At 40.1% G+C, this 20818-nt stretch overlaps 1 protein-coding gene across 1 annotated transcript in view; it reads right to left on the bottom strand.

The window, feature by feature from the left end:
- The window catches only part of LOC126189843 (cilia- and flagella-associated protein 251-like), a 794634-nt gene that overhangs the window by 542683 nt on the left and 231133 nt on the right, over nt 1-20818 (bottom strand). Inside the window, exon 7 of the mRNA XM_049930974.1 lies at nt 8781-8893. Within this exon, the coding sequence (XP_049786931.1) occupies nt 8781-8893 (113 nt within the window). The remainder of the gene's footprint in view (nt 1-8780; nt 8894-20818) is intronic.

The raw sequence follows: 20818 nt of genomic DNA, 5'->3' as shown, positions 1-20818 counted from the left end.
CAGTTTTCTCTTAATTTATGTCTGAAGTCTTGCTCTTTCTCTGGCCAAATAACACATTGACGAAGATAATGCTCTGTTCTCACCTGTTGTTAATTATTGTTCCCTACCAATAACTTCCGACATTGGTAATCTGTGGCTGTGAAGTGCCACGACTTGTTTACAGAGTATGTGTGTGTGTGTGTGTGTGTGTGTGTGTGTGTGTGTTTGTGTTTGTGTGTGTCTGTGTGTGTGTGCGTTTGTTGTCCTTCTGCATATACCATATTAGGTTCTTGGTCAGTGTAGCCAAGCATACTGAGGTTTTAAATTTGCTTGCACAGTGCTCTCTCATGACACTTGTGTCTAGAAAATGACAGGGTGTGCTTCTATTGAAATATCAGTGGATGTCATAGATGTCACCTGGCTGCAGTCCCATAAGTTAAGTTCTTACATTTATTATTTATTATTGAAAAGGCAAAAAGACATTCTCAAGCTTACATGGTTTAGATGTTTTTCAGTAACAGGTTTTGCTCCTTCACTTCCTGCAGAACAACCAACAATAGTTTAGGTTATATGGAAACTTTTTTGCTAACTTCTCTTTCAATTCTGAATTCTTCATTATTCTGCTTGAATCTAATGGAAGCCGAAGAACTGATATATATTCTTTAGCATACTAAAATAGGAATAATCAATGGATAATTTCTCATGGACTGTCAGTACAGATTCTATCAAAACTGAATTGAAAACTCCCTGAAAACCTATGAGTCCCAGGAAAGTGGCAACTTGTGCAAATTATTCTGTTACTATGTTATTACTTGAAAATTTTCCATTTTCTTACATCCATGTCCAAAGACAACAAGCTGCTTATCCCGAATAAAATCAAATATTTTTATGTGTTACTGATGACAATTTTAGTGAATTTTATCACATTAGAAAGAGGAAGCTAACATATTTATGTAAGAACAGCAGCAGTAGTAGTAGTAGTTTTATTCAACCACAGATAAATCTCACAAAAATATTGGACCTGTCTCAGTATCACAGAAGAAAAGTATGTATTCATACATTTACAGGTCTTGTTTGACATGGATGGGCAAATAGTTGGCTATCGCATTGGGCCTTACAGTACGAACCATCACGGCCTTTACATTGTAATTTAAAGAAATTATGAAAAATATAATTCAGAGATGCCAGACAGAGATTAGAACCTCTACCTTCCCAAATATAAGGCCACTGTAACTTCATTCTACACTCCTGGAAATTGAAATAAGAACACCGTGAATTCATTGTCCCAGGAAGGGGAAACTTTATTGACACATTCCTGGGGTCAGATACATCACATGATCACACTGACAGAACCACAGGCACATAGACACAGGCAACAGAGCATGCACAATGTCGGCACTAGTACAGTGTATATCCACCTTTCGCAGCAATGCAGGTTGCTATTCTCCCATGGAAACGATCGTAGAGATGCTGGATGTAGTCCTGTGGAACGGCTTGCCATGCCATTTCCACCTGGCGCCTCAGTTGGACCAGCGTTCGTGCTGGACGTGCAGACCACGTGAGACGACGCTTCATCCAGTCCCAAACATGCTCAATGGGGGACAGATCCGGAGATCTTGCTGGCCAGGGTAGTTGACTTACACCTTCTAGAGCACGTTGGGTGGCACGGGATATATGCGGACGTGCATTGTCCTGTTGGAACAGCAAGTTCCCTTGCCGGTCTAGGAATGGTAGAACGATGGGTTCGATGACGGTTTGGATGTACCATGCACTATTCAGTGTCCCCTCGACGATCACCAGTGGTGTACGGCCAGTGTAGGAGATCGCTCCCCACACCATGATGCCGGGTGTTGGCCCTGTGTGCTTCGGTCGTATGCAGTCCTGATTGTGGCGCTCACCTGCACGGCGCCAAACACGCATACGACCATCATTGGCACCAAGGCAGAAGCGACTCTCATCGCTGAAGACGACACGTCTCCATTCGTCCCTCCATTCACGCCTGTCGCGACACCACTGGAGGCGGGCTGCACGATGTTGGGGCGTGAGCGGAAGACGGCCTAACGGTGTGCGGGACCGTAGCCCAGCTTCATGGAGACAGTTGCGAATGGTCCTCGCCGATACCCCAGGAGCAACAGTGTCCCTAATTTGCTGGGAAGTGGCGGTGCGGTCCCCTACGGCACTGCGTAGGATCCTACGGTCTTGGCGTGCATCCGTGCGTCGCTGCGGTCCGGTCCCAGGTCGATGGGCACGTGCATCTTCCGCCGACCACTGGCGACAACATTGATGTACTGTGGAGACCTCACACCCCACGTGTTGAGCAATTCGGCGGTACGTCCACCCGGCCTCCCGCATGCCCACTATACGCCCTCGCTCAAAGTCCGTCAACTGCACATACGGTTCACGTCCACGCTGTCGCGGCATGCTACCAGTGTTAAAGACTGCGATGGAGCTCCGTATGCCACGGCAAACTGGCTGACACTGACGGCGGCGGTGCACAAATGCTGCGCAGCTAGCGCCATTCGACGGCCAACACCGCGGTTCCTGGTGTGTCCGCTGTGCCGTGCGTGTGATCATTGCTTGTACAGCCCTCTCGCAGTGTCCGGAGCAAGTATGGTGGGTCTGACACACCGGTGTCAATGTGTTCTTTTTTCCATTTCCAGGAGTGTATTTATGCCTAATGTACAATACAGTCTTGTTCAATCATTTGAGCAAAGTAGTTATTTCATAGTGTAGAAAGCTACCACTACACTGTTCATTCTCTTCTCGGGACCAATTGCTGCACACACCATATTCATATTATTTTATATCATAAAAAGCTGATGCTTGACTGTTCATTTCACAACAGCAATTCTGCACATACCACACACACACTATCCATTGGCAACAGGATCATGATGATGATGTTTGGTTTCCATTTTGTGTACCACAACTTTCTATTCGCTTGCCACAAAATTTGAATCAACAGCCCTCCATAACAAGTTCAGTGTGGAACTCAGAAAGAAGATAAGGTGTAGTAATAAAAAACGCACAGCTCCTGTATCAAGTTTTCCAGGGAATATCTCACCTATTACCTATTCTGTGTCATCTAAGTAGTCCTTAACTGTATAGAATGTACAGTTTACCTAGCACTTTTTACAGCCTTTTTAAGGGGCTCTGGAAAGGCTCAAATTCATGAAAAGTTCAATTTTTACTTTTTTGCGTTTTCTGAATCTGCAGACTATTACCTTTTAATAGATATACAATTTATTCAATTCCGAAGGCTACAACTATTTTTAAATTTTTTTTGAAGTGTGTTCTACATGGGCGTGACCCACTGTGGTGCTCTTAAATTGCTGTCAAATGGTGTTATTATTAATGTCCGTGTTCATCAGGTACATTTTAGTGATGTGAGATAAAGTATGTGTTGTGGCTAACCTGTGATGGTTCAATATATATCGCTGGTGTGATTGTTGATTGTTTCATGTTTATTTACTCTGTCGTTATCTCGAAAATATTCGTAATTAATTCTGTTTTGTTGAAGTATAATAATGAGTAAAAGTAAAGTTATTAGAAATCCTCTGAAGGCTTTTAAGAAAATGAGAAATGTTGGAAAGCCACAGGTATGTGTTATTACTGTAAACAATAAAGACCATAACCAAGTGAGTGAACCTAACCTCTCAAGTACACCTGCCCATAGCAGTCAAAGTGGGAAAGAAAATACTTCACAGAAGAAGCTTGGTTCAATGAGTGAAAACTATGAATGTTTTATGGGCGAATCGGATGTGAATGAAATATTTGATATGTTGGTTCTCAAAGGAATTTTTTCAAACTGTGTAAGATGTATTCATTGTAGTGAAGTTGGTCTGGAACTCTCCATAATAAAGCACGTAGGACTTGCTAGTGAAATACAACTGAGATGTGATAAGTGTTCATACATGACCACCTTTTGGAACAGTGTTGCAGTAACTGCAACTGAAGAAAATGGTAGCAAAATCTACGAACACAACATTAGATTTGTTTATTCCTTGCGTTCAGTTGGTAAGGGTGCTACTGCAGGTGCAATTTTCTGTGGCATCATGAATCTTCCAAATCCCCCAACCAAGTTTATGACCTATAATAAATTAATAGGGTCTAAAGTAGAAGATGTCTGTATAGAATCTATGAAGAACGCTGTGGAAGAGGCAGTAATGGGAAATAATGGTAACAGAGATTTGACTGCAGCGTTCGATGGTACCTGGCATAAACGGGGACACACATCTCTTCATGGTGTAGTATCTGCCACCAGTATGTATACAGGGAAAGTTTTAGATGTAGCAGTTATATCAAAGTATTGTAGATGTCCACAAAAATATAAAGGTACACATGAAAATAATTGCAAAGCTAACTATAGTGGCAGTAGTGGAGGAATGGAAGTGGCTGGTGTTGCCAGTATATTCCAGCGTTCTGAGGCGTGTGATAAAGTGCGGTATGTTAATTACCTTGGTGACGGTGATTCTAAAAGTTTCAAACATGTTCAAGGACTGAAGCCCTATGGTGGTGATGTTGTAGTGCAGAAATTTGAGTGTATTGGACACGTACAGAAGCGAATGGGAACAAGACTTCGGCGACTGAAATCTTCGTACAAAAAACAAAAACTCAGTGATGGTAAAGGGTTGGATGGGAAGGGAAGGTTAACTGACACTGTAATTGACAAAATACAGAACTATTATGGAATGGCTATTAGGCAAAATACACAAGGTGTCGACGAAATGAAGAAAGCTGTTTGGGCTCTTTTTTTTTCATACTTCTTCAACCGATGAAAATCCCCAACATAGCTTGTGTCCCAAAGAAGAAGACAGTTGGTGTAAATATAACACAGGATTGCTAACTGGTGAAGTGTACACTCATAAGCATAGTCTGCCTCATGCAATAATGGAGGTGATAAAACCTATTTTCAGAGACTTAGCAGCACCTGAACTGTTGAAAAAGTGTATTCATAGAAAAACTCAAAACCCCAATGAAAGTGTAAATAGTGTTATATGGTCGAGAATCCCCAAGACTGTATTTGTTGGAATAGAAACACCTCACTTTGGTGTGTATGATGCTGTTGCGACTTTCAGTTATGGCAACATTGTAAGGTGCAAGGTATTTAGAAATATGGGAATGAAGATAGGTTCTAACATGGTACGAGCGATGCTTGCTTTAGACAAGGAACGCCTTCGGGCTGCAGACAGGGCTGTAAAGAGTCTAGAAATACAAGCAAGAGTAAACAGGAGGAGGAACAAGAGGAAGCTGGAGGAGGAGTTTGCAGAGGATGAAGATAATCCATCCTATGGACCTGGAATGCACTAAAAGTTAATCCAATCTTTGTCGCTCGATTCCCAAAACTTTTATTTTCTCATACTAATTACATGTTTTCTAAGGATCTTCCAAACATATTTGTTTCAAACTTTCAGTAAATGTTACACAGTACCTTCTGCATAATCTAACACAGCCTTTTTCCAAAAAACTGTATATTTTTGAATATATAAATAAAAAATTGCAAAAAAATGTTGTGAATTTTCATTACAATTGAAAAAAAAAATCATCTTTAATAACTGAACTAAAATTTTGTAAAATCCCTGTGTTAAGTTGTAGCCCAATTCCAATAAATAATCTGTAAAAAGTTCAACTTCCTACCTCAAATACTTTGTGAGGAAAGATGTAATTTATAAGTGTTATTTTAACATTGCAAGTATAGGGCATTCCGGAGCCCCTTAAATAACTTACAAGGGATATCTCCATACTGTAAATCGCGGATTTTGATGCGCTTCAAATATGTTGTAGAGGCACTTACCCTGAGTACCTGGCTATCTGCTTTTTAGCGACGGGCCTTGGTTTTTGAGAAAATAGATTTTGAAGTTCATTGCGTGCTTTGCATACCTGTAACATTAAGATATATTCTGAGCAATTCAGTGTGATGCAGTGGTAAAGATTCATGGCTACTGCGCTTGAGGTACCGTATTCAAATGCTGCTGGCGCACACTTTTTTTTCTTCCAAAATTGACCGAATTTTTCAAATTTATTTCAAAGAATATCAACAAACAGTGTAAGGTGTGCAAAATTATAAAGATATATTCAAATACTAATTTTTTATATAATCATACCGGTTGTGGTTCACAGTTGGAGTTCCAAATGTTCGTACAACTGTCGCTTCTTGTATTACCTGAATTTGATCTCTGCCCATTTATGTATGCAAGAACTGTCCAGAAAATTTGATCCTAATGTTCAAAAACGAGTATATGAATTAACTGGGAAATACAGAAATGTAGTCATGTCCTGCCCGAAATCTGGGAAGTTCACAAAACTGGTGTAAGAAAAATTTTTGTGTTATGTCATTCTTCCGTACGTGGGACAGAAGAAATTTTTGTACATTATTTATTCATTGGGAGGGCAAACTGATTCAATTTTATACAGTCGTCTATTCACTGATGAAAGGAAAGCGAGCACCTGCACCCTAAAAGTGGTCCCACCAAAGTGCACTGCTTACTGCCAGCCCTGCGAAGTTTATTTTTACCGACAGGTGAAAATCTTCATGAAAATTATTCAGAATGCTCCCAACTTGACGAAAGACAATAGAGAGATCGCTTCTAGGGAAGATTTGATAAAATTACATTCACTAATCCTACATAAATTCAGCGCACCTAATTTTGAAAGCATGATTAGATATGCATGGTTCGCATTGAAATTAGCAGATGAAAGAGAAATCTTTCTGAATGCAAAAGAATTGTGTTTCCTTGCATCATTCATGAAGAAACCATGCACCTGCAAGACAGTTGATTTCATAAAATGGGCATGGTGCTGCGAAAATTTGTGCTTCAGTTGTTTCTATGATAAGTATCACCCACAATATTGTTCTGGCACATCAAGCAATGTGGACGATGAAAAATAAGATTTTGTAATATTTTATGGCACAAAAAACTAATATCTAAATATATGTTTATACTTTTGCACACCTTACACTGTTTGTTGATATTCTTTGAAATAAAATTGAAAAATTTGGTCAATTTTGGAAAAAAAAAAAAAAAAAAATGTACACCAGCATGGTAGCCGTGAACCTCTACCACTGCACTATGCTCACTTGCTCAGAATATATGGGTGTACATAGTACGCAATGACTTTCTCAAAAACCAAGGCCCGTCGCTAAAACCAGATGGCCAGGCACTCAGGGTAAGTGCCTCTACAACATTTTTGAAGCACAACCAAATCTGCGATTTACAGCATGGAGGGTCCACTTGTTAGTTTTAGTGATCTCTTAATATTTTAGGCAATTTATATTACAATTTTATTCCTTGCTATATAATGCTGTTTAAGTTTTACATTTGTCCTTTCTTGGTAAATATGAGGAGCAGTCAAATGAAAACAGCACACACAACACAACAGAACATGGAATGGTTACATTCAAAGGTAATCAATCACCACACATGTTAAGACATTTATCTCACTGGGAGATAACATTATCAATTTCTGTTTCATCTCTGGCACTTCCTCGGGCAACTGAAACCAAAGTCCATGCATGTCTTTCTTCAGGTTGCCAGAGATGTGAAAATTGTATGGTGGAAGATCTGAGCTGTACAGAGGATGTTGCAGTGGTTCCAGATCAGATCACTAAAATGTAACCTTCATCCAATTGGTAGTGTGATGGCAGGTGTTACTGTGCAATAGAATGATCCTGTCCAACAGTCTTCCAGGGTGTTCTCATTTTGTGGTCCACCAGAGTTTCAGCAAAGTGTCTTCATAGGGCAGTGCACTGATTGTGCTTCCACACTTGAGGAACTCAATGAGCAGAGGACTCCTGCAGTTGAAGGAGGTCATCATGACCTTACCAGATCCTGTATGAAGACCTTTTGATCCCTTTGGCAGGGCAAGATGTTGGAAATTTCCACTGTTGGCCCTGCTTTTTGCCCTCAGAGTATTGGAATGCTGCCAGAGAGAATAATCCTGTTGCATGATCTACACTTCAACGATTTCAGTGAGAAGAACTGCAACATTCTCCATACAGCCCAGATTTTTCACCATGTGTTTGCACATCTTTGGTGTCCTGAACAAAGACATACATGTATGTCAGTTGGAGTTGGACCAAAAAGTGCAAGAGTGGTTCTGCATGGATCTGTCAGTGACCAACAATGTTCTAATAAACAGGAGCTGTTCATCTTGCCTCCCACTGGGACAAATGTCTTAATGTGTGTGGTGATTACTTTTAAATGGAACCATTTTATGGTCCCATTGTGCTGACTATTCAGTCTAGATCTTGTTCTATTGGACATAAATGTAATACACTAAAATGTGTCCCACCAACTATTTAATTACTTAAATTCCTTGCCTGTAGTTCAGAGAATAAAATTAATTTTTGATGTAAATTTGTATCATACAATGGAAAATTATCATTGGGCTGCACCACTTCTTAGATTGAGTTAATTATGATTCTTGTCCATAATAGCTACGGATAAAACAAGTAGTTCAGAAAGAGAGTTCTCTGAAGAGAAAATCCTAAAAATTTGTATATCTCTTGTAGGTTTTGTACTGCAGGATGAAGAATACTTGCTGATGTTCATAAAGGTTCAGGATTACAGGGATTCTTGTTATGGCCAAATGCTGCAGAGCTTTACAACAATATTTGTTCCATAAACATATACTGAACCATTATCATTTTGTGAGTTGTTATTTTTCTCTCTGTATTAGGTAGTTTATAAGGAATTTTCCAGTGCTGTATATATTGAAAAATTAAAAGTAAAATGATAGATATTTATCTGTTTCTAATTCACAAATGACAGCTTGAAGGATTTTCATAATATTGGTCTTACCCATGTCATAAATGTGACACCATTTTCACCTGTGATAAGGAAATGTTCATTTCTCTTAGGTCGAAATGTAACATTCTTGACAACACCCAGATCATTTCCCAGTTGACAGCTGGCTGTAAAAGGGAATAAATTCATTTTACAATTAATCATAATGATAGGACTTTGTGTAATGGTATTTTATTTACAAAATTAAAATATCAATATACAAAAATTAAAAAGTATCTGCACAACATTTCAGGAAACTAAAATTCAGAATTGAACACCATATGTAAATATGTCATACTAGTGAGCCAGGCAGTGCTTTGTAACTACTAAATATACATGAGAATTGGACATATGTCCTGATATTCTTCCCCCCCCCCCCCCTCCCCTCCCTCTTTGTGTCCATCTCCTCCTTCCCAATCTCACACTCTCATTGTCCATGCCCTACTTCCCCCTCCTCTCTCATCACTTCCTCCCACTTCTCTCTGTCCATATCTTTGTCACCCCCTCTCTTTCTCCATCTCTTCTCCCCCCTCTCTCTGTCTATCTCCTCCTTCTCCTTCTCTCTGTCCATTTCTGCCCCCCCCCCCCCACCTTTGTCCATTGCAGGGCAACATGGGCCATTAGTGAGAATGACCTATGTTCCACTGAGGACGCTCATGCTAATGAAAGGTTATCATGTCTCTTATAATCTTTTTATGCTGTGGAAAAAAATCCTCTGTGCGCATCTGATCTGTGATCTGTGAATTTGGTATGTATGCAGTGACATAACACAGCAGCAGCAAGGCACAACATGGTGAGTGTGATAGCACTTGCTGGACGTAGATGTTTATGCCTTGGTAACTCCCCTTGAAGGTGTCATGAACAGCTCAGAGAAAATGTTCATAGGACAATGTAAATGCTCAAGGCAAATGAAAATTTTAAATCTTAGATCTGAAGTTGAGGTCTCATGCGATCAGGTTTAGAGATCAATGTGTTCGATCTTTGGATCTGTCTTCATAATTGATGTAAATGAATGAAACAATACAGAAGATTATGGCTGACAATGTGTTTGTCATTCAATGTCTAGAAGTAGTAAGACACTCTCTTTCAGCCTCACCCTGCCTGGATACAAAGTCAAGAAGAATAAGTTCATACACAGCCATGGTATGGAATAGTTGAACCATTACACAGAAAAAAAGACAACCACACTGGAAGAAGAACAATCAAAAGTAACTTAGACCTCATCACACTGACTGATCCACCACAAAGCGTTCCCTACTCATGGTGTTACAGCCAAGGCACTGCACAAATACAGGAGGAAACATGGAAACATAAAACCATCACCTCTTCCTCTCTGTCTTTGTCCTGTAGCTTTGTGTATTGCTACTGCAAACAAAAAAATTATTTGTAACTGAAGTCACTTTAAAATTAATGGATGAATTTCTTGTCATTGTTATTACATGGAGTACAAGAGAGACATTTTTAGGTGCTGGATCTGCGGGGACAGTAGTCAATGACATTATTCTCACACTGTGTATGTTTATTGGAAGTGTCATGCTAAACTTTGAAGTAAGTCACTCAACAACATTCGAAATTTTTAATAATAATGTTTTAATAAAAATATATAGTTTATATCTGTTCAATTTTTATTAGGACATTTTGTAAAAAAAAAGAAGTAAATTGGTAAATAATAGCTTTCTGAGGATTTTCTAACAATGTTTCATTTATACTTTGTAATACAAGATTATATAGCTTATGTCCGTCCAATAAAGATTTGTAGTAAACTGGACAATAATTTTTCCAGATTTTTACTAACATGTTTCCTCTATTTGCCCATTATGTATTATATAAATATTTATAAATTTCATACATATTAAAGTATATAGCCTATATCTGTCTGAATGTTCATTAGAACGTTGTGTAAAATTTGAAGTAAATCAGTAAAAGGAATATATATTCAAAATGTTTCTTGGAATATTGTTTAAAAATCTGAAGTAAACTGGTAAGGAATGTTTCAAGATTTTCGCTAACACCTTATGATCTTTATATATGTTTGTCCAAATGTTTATTGGTGCATACTGTAAAAATTTGAAGTAAATCAGTGAAGAGTTTTTTGAGAGTTATGGAAGCCTCTTGTCTTTGTATAGTAGCATAGATTTATAACTACTTGTTTGACTTAAGGGCAGGCACAGGGAAAAATTGAGGAAAATTTCGAATTTTTTTATTACATAATTTATCAGATTATTTCTTTAAGAATAACATTGCAAAGTTTTATAATCAAATTCTGGCTATAAATATGTTTTAAGAAAATTTGTTTGGGTGTCTGCATCTGCCACACCCCCTGTTTCTATGCTGTGATGCACACCTTCTGTATACCAAAAATTGAAACAAATTGCAATGAGTCTGGCAAGCTGTGAGGAAGATTATCTTTGCTTATTCCTTTGTTTACAATGTGGTTTTATTAATAGTATGTGCTACAAACTTATTTCAGTTTTAGTTTTGCATATATCAAACTGTTTCACTTGAAATGGGTTGTAACAGTGGATACATATATTCAAAACAGTGAGGAAATGTCAAATTTCACATGTAAAAGCTACAGGAAATTTAAATAACAGTTTTACAGATGATGCTCTTAAGTGTGAAGAACATTGTGTATGCCTTCACAGCCGGCATCTGCATTATCTAAAATTTCTGAGCTGGGAGACCATGGTTGATCTGTAAAACTTCTTTTTCCTGACATTTTGTTGCCAACTGTGGGCAACATCTTCCAAGATGAGTCAATGACTGGCTGCCAGCCCACGGAGGTCCCATTTGTATAGAGCACATAGAGGGCAGCACCATATGTCATGTGGGGCTGACTGTAAGTCTCTCTCTGACTAACATCATTATTCTCAATTGAAGGAAATCAATTGTCACATCATTGGTGCAAAGTTGACCACCACATGTTGTCTAACTTTAAGCCTTCCTCTTTTTGATTAAAATTATTGTGGCATTTCTGAATCTCAATAGCTTCTTTATACATACATGCATAATAATGAAATGTCCTGGCTAGCACGCTCGTCTCACAAAATTTTATTTCATGATCACCGTCTTTAAAAACATGTTCTGCTACAGCTGATTTGTCGGTATTTCCCAGTTGACAGTTCCTTTTGTGTTCATTTATGTGGGTATTGACACTTGTTTTCATTGTTCCAATGTAAATTTTCACACAGCTACACATAATTTTACACACCCTAACAGATGCTAAGGGGTGTCCAGCATCTTTTGCCGATCTTAAACACTCACTAATCTTCTTGGTGAGTCTTAAGATTGTTGCAACTTGAAACTTGGCCAGAACATTCTCAATATGGTCTGTAATATTGCGAATAAATGGAAGAAAAACTTTTCCAACTGACAGTTGCTGTTGTTGAATGTTGTCAGACACTATTTTTTTTTTTTTTTTTTTTTTGATGGAGTACCACATATGTAATGCTTTTAAGCATATTCAAATGACAATATTTTGTACTAAAGGTGTAATAATATGATTATGTGCTTTATATATGTGCTTATTTGCAATCAGCATGAGGCATCTTTTTACAAAAATATATGCATTGACATTGGAAATTGCTGTTCGTGCACTAGTATCATGTAAATTTTATATAAATTACAATAAGTAATGTAAATCATGGTACATTAAAAAATTCTAATGACAAGAAATGTACTCTTGCAGCGTAAAAAACACAAATTACAAAAATTCCAAGTACATGCTACCAACACTGAAACACTTGTATGCGTCATTTCAATAACAGTGAAGCAAATCAGACAAATTCATGAACTGAAAAAAATGACACACATCAAAATGGAATATCTCAAGCAGATAGTGCAATATGTCAAATATTACTGATTTTTTAAGGTTCTGAGCTTGTTCAGATCACTAATAGTAGTTTTGACCATTCGTAATGCTACATCATCTACACTTTGAAAGTTTAGCAAAAATTTTCTACTGGTTGTTGCCTTACATTTTATGAACTATCCAACTTAATCTATACCCTACTGATGGTCGAGGCTTAAACAATACTCTCACACCCATTACTATGCACCTAATGGTTTATAAGGCCTTTACATAACAATTTACATTAAAGAGATGTTTTAAATAAGAAGACATATAGTTCACTAAAAACAATGTACCATTTCTTTATTTCACATTTCTTCTTTTTTTCATCATTCTGACTACTAACTTTAATTACTACATCAAACTTTCCCCGTTCCTTGCTGCATTCTTCCATGTAGGAAATGAATACTAACCTTTCAATCAAAGTGTCTCTATTACAGTTTACTGTGTCCATTTGCTAGCAGCAATACCTACTCAATCCCACATTTAGACATCCAACTTTGATTCATAAAGATGATTTCATGCCTAAACAAGCACATCGTTTCCACATCATTTTACATCCTGCAGTCATCCATGAACAACTTACAACTACAAGATCTCATCAATAACTACAGTTATGATAGTAACATTTCAATGTGATCAAAAAGACTGACAACTTACTCTAAACATGGACGTACATAAGTTTTACATATCACTAAACACAAAAATTTAATATACTAAAGGTGATTCATTCCTCCATGAACCATGAACCTTGCCAAGGGAGGGTGACTTGCATGCCTCTGTGATAGGGACAGCTGTCCCACAGGTGCAACCCTATCAGAGAGGGATCTGTGGATAGGTGAGACCTCTACATCATTCCTGAAGGGAAGTAGCAACCTTTTCAGTAGCTGTACATGCAAAAGTCTGGATGACTGACTGATCTGGCATTGTAACATTAACCAACATGGCCATACTAAAACCCCCTGTGGCATCGGGGGTTAGAATTGGCCTGCGGTATTACTGCCTGTCATCAGAGGCGACGAAAGAGAGTTTCCAACTTCTCGGCTTTTCTGTGATGGTCCCCTCTCAGGTTTGACCTCCACCTTTTCCAAATTTCTGTTGATAGTGCATACCATTTGGGGAAGGACACCTTACGTGGTGTTTTTTTGTCTGTCCATCGTGCACCAAGATCTTGTATGGTACTTATTGTCATGTAGCAGGCTTTGCACCCAATGTCTTATGGGTTGCCTACTTCTCGTCTCCTGTGCCGTACCATCCTTTGTGCCCACGACAATTCTGGACCACTTCAGCACCCAACATCCAGTGCGGTAGCCAGTCTGCTGTGCTGGGGCTGTCATGTACCCTCTTGGTGGTAGCCCCCTCACAACACAGGCATCGCAATGCTGATGCCAGAGCTGAGACCTCCCCTCATATGCCAAGGAGTAGATGCCCATCCTTCTGGGGCACCAGGACTCCCGGCAATGGCCCTTGCTGAGGCTGGGTGGCACCCATGAGGAGAGCCCCTGGTCAGAGTGGGTGGCAACAGGGTGGATGAGCCACAATGAAACACGTTAAATCGAATCAAGCTGGTGGACGCTTGGCCCCAGTTGTCTGAAAGCATGTCAGGAACAATTTTGATGCTGCGACCTATGATTCCCGATTGTTCCCCTCCCTGGCTACACCATGGGAGGACCATCGGGCAATCAGGTCTCAAGAGCCATATTTGCCTCAGTACCTTGTTTGCAGCAGGACTGATGAAGAGACCTTTCAGGTAATGAAGCCCCAGTTTTTTGTCGACCATCTTGAAGATAGGTTTGGGGAAGTGGTGGCGTTGTCCAAAATGCATAGCGGGTCAATTTTGACGCTGACGGCCTCCCCAGCCCAGTCACGGGCACTGCTAGCCTGTGACAAGCTGGATGACATCCCACCTTGCTGAGCTCTGACTACTTATCAGCCTTCACCCTTTCTTCTGCATTGCTTTGTCACTGCCATGGCATTGCTCTTTTGGGCACCACCCCAGATGGGCCTTGAATAAGGCTGACTGGGACTCGTTCGCCTCCATTGCCACTATTAAGCCTCTTTCTAATGACGCCATTGATGTGGTGGTTCACAAGATAACTAGCAGCATCGTTTCTGCAGCGGAATATGCAATTCCCTGTTCTTCCGGGTCCCCTCAGGGGAGCACTGTGCTTTGGTGGTCACCAGAGATCGCTGAGGTAATTAGAGATTGCAGGCGCGTCCTCCAACTTCATAAGTGACACCCATCACTGGAACACCTCATTGCCTTTAAGCGGCTCCATGCCCGGGCCTGACCCTTATGTGCCAACAGAAGCAGAAGTGCTGGGAAAGGTATGTCTCCACCACTGGCATCCACACCTCTCCATTGCAGGTTTGAACCAGGATTAGGTGACTTTGTGGATATCAGACTACCGTCAGCATACCTGGGCATTCCCTGAATGGAGCAGACTGTACTGAATCATACACAATTGCAGAACTCTTTGCAGAGCATTATGCTCAGAGTTCCACTTGTATGAATTACCCACTGGGGTTCTGCTCCCTGAAAGAGCGGTTGGAACATGGGAGCCTTTCCTTCCATATGCACCACACCAAATCATACATCGCTCCATTCAGTGAGTGGGAATTCCAAAGTGCTCTAGCCGCTTGCGCTGATATGGCTCCCGGGCCGGATTGCATCCACTGTCAGATGCTCAAACACCTCTCGATGGACAGCCAGCGACACCTCCTAGACCTTTTCAACCATATCTGGGTTGAGGGTGAGTTCCCCTCACAATGGCGGGAAAGTGTCATCATTCAAGTGTTGAAACCTGGCAAGAATGCACTGGGGGTGGACAGGTACCATCCCATTAGCCTCACCAACATTCTGTGCAAGTTTCTTGAAAGCATGGTGAGCTGGAGGTTGAGTTCGCTGCTTGAGTCTTGGGGCCTCCTGGCTCTGTCTCAGGGTGGGTTCCATCAGGTACGCTCTGCCACCGATAATCTGGTCTGCCTGGAGTCTGCCATCCATACAGCATTTGCCCTCCATCAGCATCTGATTTCCATCTTATTTGACATGTGGAAGGCATACAATACAATATGGCGACATTACATCCTCACCACACTTCATGGGTGGGGTCTTAGGGGCCTGCTCCTGATTTTTATTCAAATTTTCTATCGCTTCATCCCTTCCGCTTACAAGTTGGTTCCTCCCATAGTTCCTCCCGAGTCCAGGAGAACGGTGTCCTCCAAGGCTCTTTCTTGAGTGTCTGCCTCCTTTTAGTTGCTATCAATGGGCTTACTGCAGTTGTGGGAACATCTGTATCAGGTTCTTTGTATGCTGATGACTTTTGCCTGTACTGCAGTTCCACTGGAATTGCAGTTGCTGAACGGCAGCTGCAGGGTGCTATCCACAAGGTGCAGTCTTGGGCCACAATGAACGGCTTCCAGTTTTTGTCTGCCAAGACTTGCATCATGCATTTCTGCCGGTGTCACACTGTTCACCCTGAGCCATGGCTTTACATTGACGGTGAACCTCTTGCTGTGGTGGAAACGAATCAGTTTTTGCAATTGCTTTTTGATACCCAGTTGACTTGGCTCCCCCATATTCGAAAGCTTAAACAATCGTGCTGGCAGCATCTGAACACTCTCTGTTGCTTGAGTCACACCAGCTGGGGTGCCGATCGGTCTACCCTTTTCTGAATGTATCAGGCATTGATTCAGTCCCGTCTTGATTACGGGAACCTGGCGTATGGTTATGCATCACCTTCTGCATTTTGGTTGCTTGACCCCATACTTCATTGCGGGATCCGACTCACAAATGGAGCTTTCTGCACAAGCCCTGTAAACAGCATACTTGTGGAGGCTGGTGTCCCTCCATTGCGGGTCCAGCACCAATGACTACTGGCTGCCTATGCTACACATGTTTGTAGCTTGCCCCGGGCATCCAAATTACTGTCTCCTGTTCCCCACTTCGGTCATCCATCTTCCTGAACGGCGGTCCCGGTCAGGGTGTCCGTTTGTGGTTCACTTCCAGTCTCTTCTCTCTGGGTTTAAGTTTTTCCCTCTCCCACCTCTTTTCTGGGCTCATATACGTATACCCCTATGGTGTGTGCCCAGCCCATGCCTTCAGTTGGATTTGTCACAAAGACCGAAAGACTCAGTCCCTCCTGAGGCCCTCCGCCGACACTTTCTTTCCATCCTTGCCACGTTTTCCGCCTCTGCCATAGTCTATACCAATGGTTCAATGGTTGCTGGTTGAGTTGGTTATGCTTTTACTCTTGGGGAAGAATCTGAGCAATTCTCATTGCTGGATGGCTGCAGTGTTTTCACTGCAGAGCTTGTAGCCATCTCTTGCACCCTAGAGTATATCTGCTCCAGCTCAGGTGAGTCCCTCGTTATCTGTAATGACTCCTTGGGCGGTTTATGAGCTATCGACCAGTGTTTACCTCATTCTCGTCTAGTGATGGCTATTCAGGAGTCCATCCATACTCTTGCCTGTTGCGGCTGCTCCGTGGTTTTTGTGTAGACCCCAGGTTATGTCGGCATCCTGGGTAATGAACATGTTGACAGGCTGGCCAAACAGGCTATCAGTACACTGGCCCTGGAGATTGGCCTTCCAGAATGTGATCTCCAGTCAATATTGTGGCAAAAAGTCTTTTGTGCTTGAGTGCTGAATGGCACACCCTGCCTTCACCCAACAAACTTCAGGTCCTCAAGGAGACGACCGGTGTGTGGTGCTCCTTCTTTTGGACCTCTTGCAAGGACTCCATTGTACTCTGCTGGCTACGCATTGGCCACACCTGGCTGATGCACGGTTATTTATTGCTCCATGAGGACCCACATCTCTGTCGCTGTGGTGCAGCATTGACAGTGGTCCACATTTTGTGGGACTGTCTGCTTTTAACTGCACTCAGGCAGACATTTGCACTGCCTGATCTGCTCCCTGCACTTTTAACGAATGATGCTGCCATGGCAGGTTTAGTTTTGAGTTTTATTCGCGCAGGGGACTTTTATCACTCAATCTGAGGCTTTGTGTACTTTTTGTGTTGAGTCTGGCCTTTGGCCTACGGTTTTAGATTGGGGTTTTTAGTGTGTCTCTTGGTGGTTGGCTTTTTGTTTTTTTGTTTCCATGGTCGGCCAACCACTGTAACACTCTGTGTGTTTATAATTCCTCTTTTCTGGTCTTTATCTTTGTCTTTCTTGTTCTGTATCATCCCTTGTCATCTCTGCTGTTTGTTTTTCTTCCTAATGAGTGTTTTATGCTCGTGGAAAAAGGGACCAATGGCTATTGTAATCTGGTCCCTTCAACCCCCACAAACCAACCAACCAGCCATACTAACATTGGTACTGCAAATGATTAAAATCAAAAAGCATTAGTGATTAAAGAATTTTTTAAATATCATGGCAAATCTTGCCAATGATACAACTGGCTAACACCTGTTGTAACCACTGCACAACACACACCAGAAACCTACACCATATAAGAAGAATGTACTAATGGCAAAGCTAAATGAAGAATGAAAAGCTAAATGAAAAGTGGAAGGCAATGGATGAGGAAGTGTTACATCCAGTAAGAAATAAGATTCCCACTTCTTACTTCACTAATGGACCAGAAGCCTGTGGTAAAACATTTCTGTACAAAACTTTGTGTCACATTTTATGAGGTGAAAAAAAAAGATTGTTTTAATAGTTGTATGGACAGGCATCACTGCCAGTATCCTACTAAGGGGATGCACATCATTAAATTTTCACACTACCTGTACACACTTTAAACTCATTGGTCTCACAGATTCACACTGAAACCAAGGATGCACAACCTTTTCATGACTCTCATCTCATGATATGGGACGAGATTCCAAAGACGTGCTAAACGTTGTCAATAAACTTTTAAGGGACATGATGAAAACAATCTCCATTGTGCAAGCAAAATAATTCTATTTGCTGTAGATTTCTTTTGAGTATCACTTCTTGTCAGATATGTCAATAGAACAGTCACTGTTGAAACTATAATTAAATGATCACCCTCATAATCTCATCTTGAAATTCAAAAGTTGCCTTGAAATATGAGGGCAAATGGTGACCCCATTTTCAATGAATGGTAACTTAAATTTGGTAATGGTGATACAGAAAACCAAACAGAATAATTCAATGAAGTGACCAAAATTCCTAAACACTGTAATTACAATAGTCCTATTACCACCATATTCAGTGATACGGAACTCAATGAACAAAATGTTTTGCAATTCTATTCAACAGTGATTCTATGTGCAAAAGATGATGTGTGTACAACAATTAATAAATATATCAATTGTAGTTTGTTGCCTGGAGAGGCAAAGGTTTACTCAATTATGATTCTGTCTAACTTGAAGAAATAAACAGCATTCAGTTGTACCTTTTAGAAATCTTAAACTTTTTAAATCCATCCATTCTACCACCTCATTAATTGTTTTTAAAGAAAAATGCTACTATTATGTTAATTAGAAATCTTAACATTAATTGAGGATTAATTAATGGTGCAAGATTAGTGGTAACTAAATTAAGCAAGTGCATCACCACTGCTAAAATCATTGACTCTGATAAAACTGAACTCAGCTCATACCCGGCATGAACCTCACATCCTCTGATCCAACCATGTCTTTCCAAATAATAAGAGAACCATTCCCAATAAAAGTAGCCCTCACTATCATCATTAATAAAGCACATGGAGAACTATAAGTGGCTTTTGTATGAGATTGCACATTCAGAGATATTTATATTTGTGCTAAAGACACACTCAGCTAAAAGTAAACAATGATGACATGTTAACTGTTAACATTATTTTCAAAGAAGTTTCATCAAATTAAAAAGTTTCAAAAATACAATCAATCTGACAAAGACAATATCTGCCAACAATATCTATGTCTTACATTTAAGCATATTGTATATAATGATACTGATTTTTTTTACAGTGAAACTACTACTTGTTACTACTATTCAAAATGTAATACCTTTTATCAGTAAATACTTGCACTCACTTATTTCTCCAAAAGTATATTACTAATCACTGACTGATCAGGAGAGAGTATCAATTATTCACATGGGTCAACTCGTATATAGTAAAATGGCAAAGGGTCAAATACTATCAACTTTCAAAACTGGTGACATAAAATTTGAATCCAGGTGTAGGCATCTTCTTACTAAGTAAGGAACATCAACTAAACAGAGTAACAGAGTTCACTACTAATAACTTATCCTCCTTCAGTTATCAATAAATGACATGACAGCTTACCTACTATGTAATTATAATGTAAAGCTTCCCTCAAGTAATCCGTAAGACATACATACTTATCGTCATATTCTCTTGATACCTGATGTCCGTTATAGTGGACATAGTTTTCTGTCCTGCTATCAAACATTCTGCACTTTCCCTCACAATACCTGTAGTCCATTTCAAGGGACAGTATGGCTCAGCCACTGGTGGGAGAAAGAGTCACTACAATCACTTGGTGCCAAGTAGTATCTTTGTTTATGACGTATTAACCCGGCAGGCAAGTGCTCCTATGTTATTGTGTTATTTGAAACTTATTTCATGAAAATATGTTCCTATTGTACCCAGCTTCTGTGATAGTTGTTTATATGGCTTTGCTGTTTTGATAGTTTTACATCTTTCTTTATTTATGGTTACAAAACTGTAATGCCCATTGTAATGGGTACTGGGACTTTGTGTCACATTTTTGAGCATAGTTCTTAGGCATCAGTGGTGATTATCTTCTGTAACTTCCAATAAATTTCTTGTTGTGATTGTGGATCAATGGCAGTATCTGACGCATTATTATTATTTTTGTAAACAAAGTAGGTACTATGTTAATATGGTCATTTTTGGAACAATAATGAAGTCATGACAACAAACAAGATTTTTGCAAATCAAGAACATTGCTCTGCTGACCAGACAGTAAGAGAATAGTAATTTCTGTTGTAAAATGGCATGATCAAAAGCCAGCCATAACTGCATTGACCAGGATTGAGAAGAAGCCTATGAATCAAAGTAAAAGGTGGTCAAAGAAAGATCTGAGATACAATCAGGTTCCTGGTCCAGAAGTAATCAGCTGCTACAATAACAATATGGGATGCGTGGTCTTGATTGACAGGAAAGTGGAATGTAAAAGTTATTTTGCACTTCACAGACCTGGGAAAGATGAACCAAAGCAGAGTATCCTGCATAATCTTGATTTCATACCAAGAACTGCAG

Source organism: Schistocerca cancellata, chromosome 1 (assembly GCF_023864275.1).
Source record: "Schistocerca cancellata isolate TAMUIC-IGC-003103 chromosome 1, iqSchCanc2.1, whole genome shotgun sequence".
Lineage (NCBI taxonomy): Eukaryota > Metazoa > Arthropoda > Insecta > Orthoptera > Acrididae > Schistocerca > Schistocerca cancellata.
Note: the sequence above shows the minus strand (reverse complement) of the source record. Positions and strands in the feature narration are given on the sequence as shown.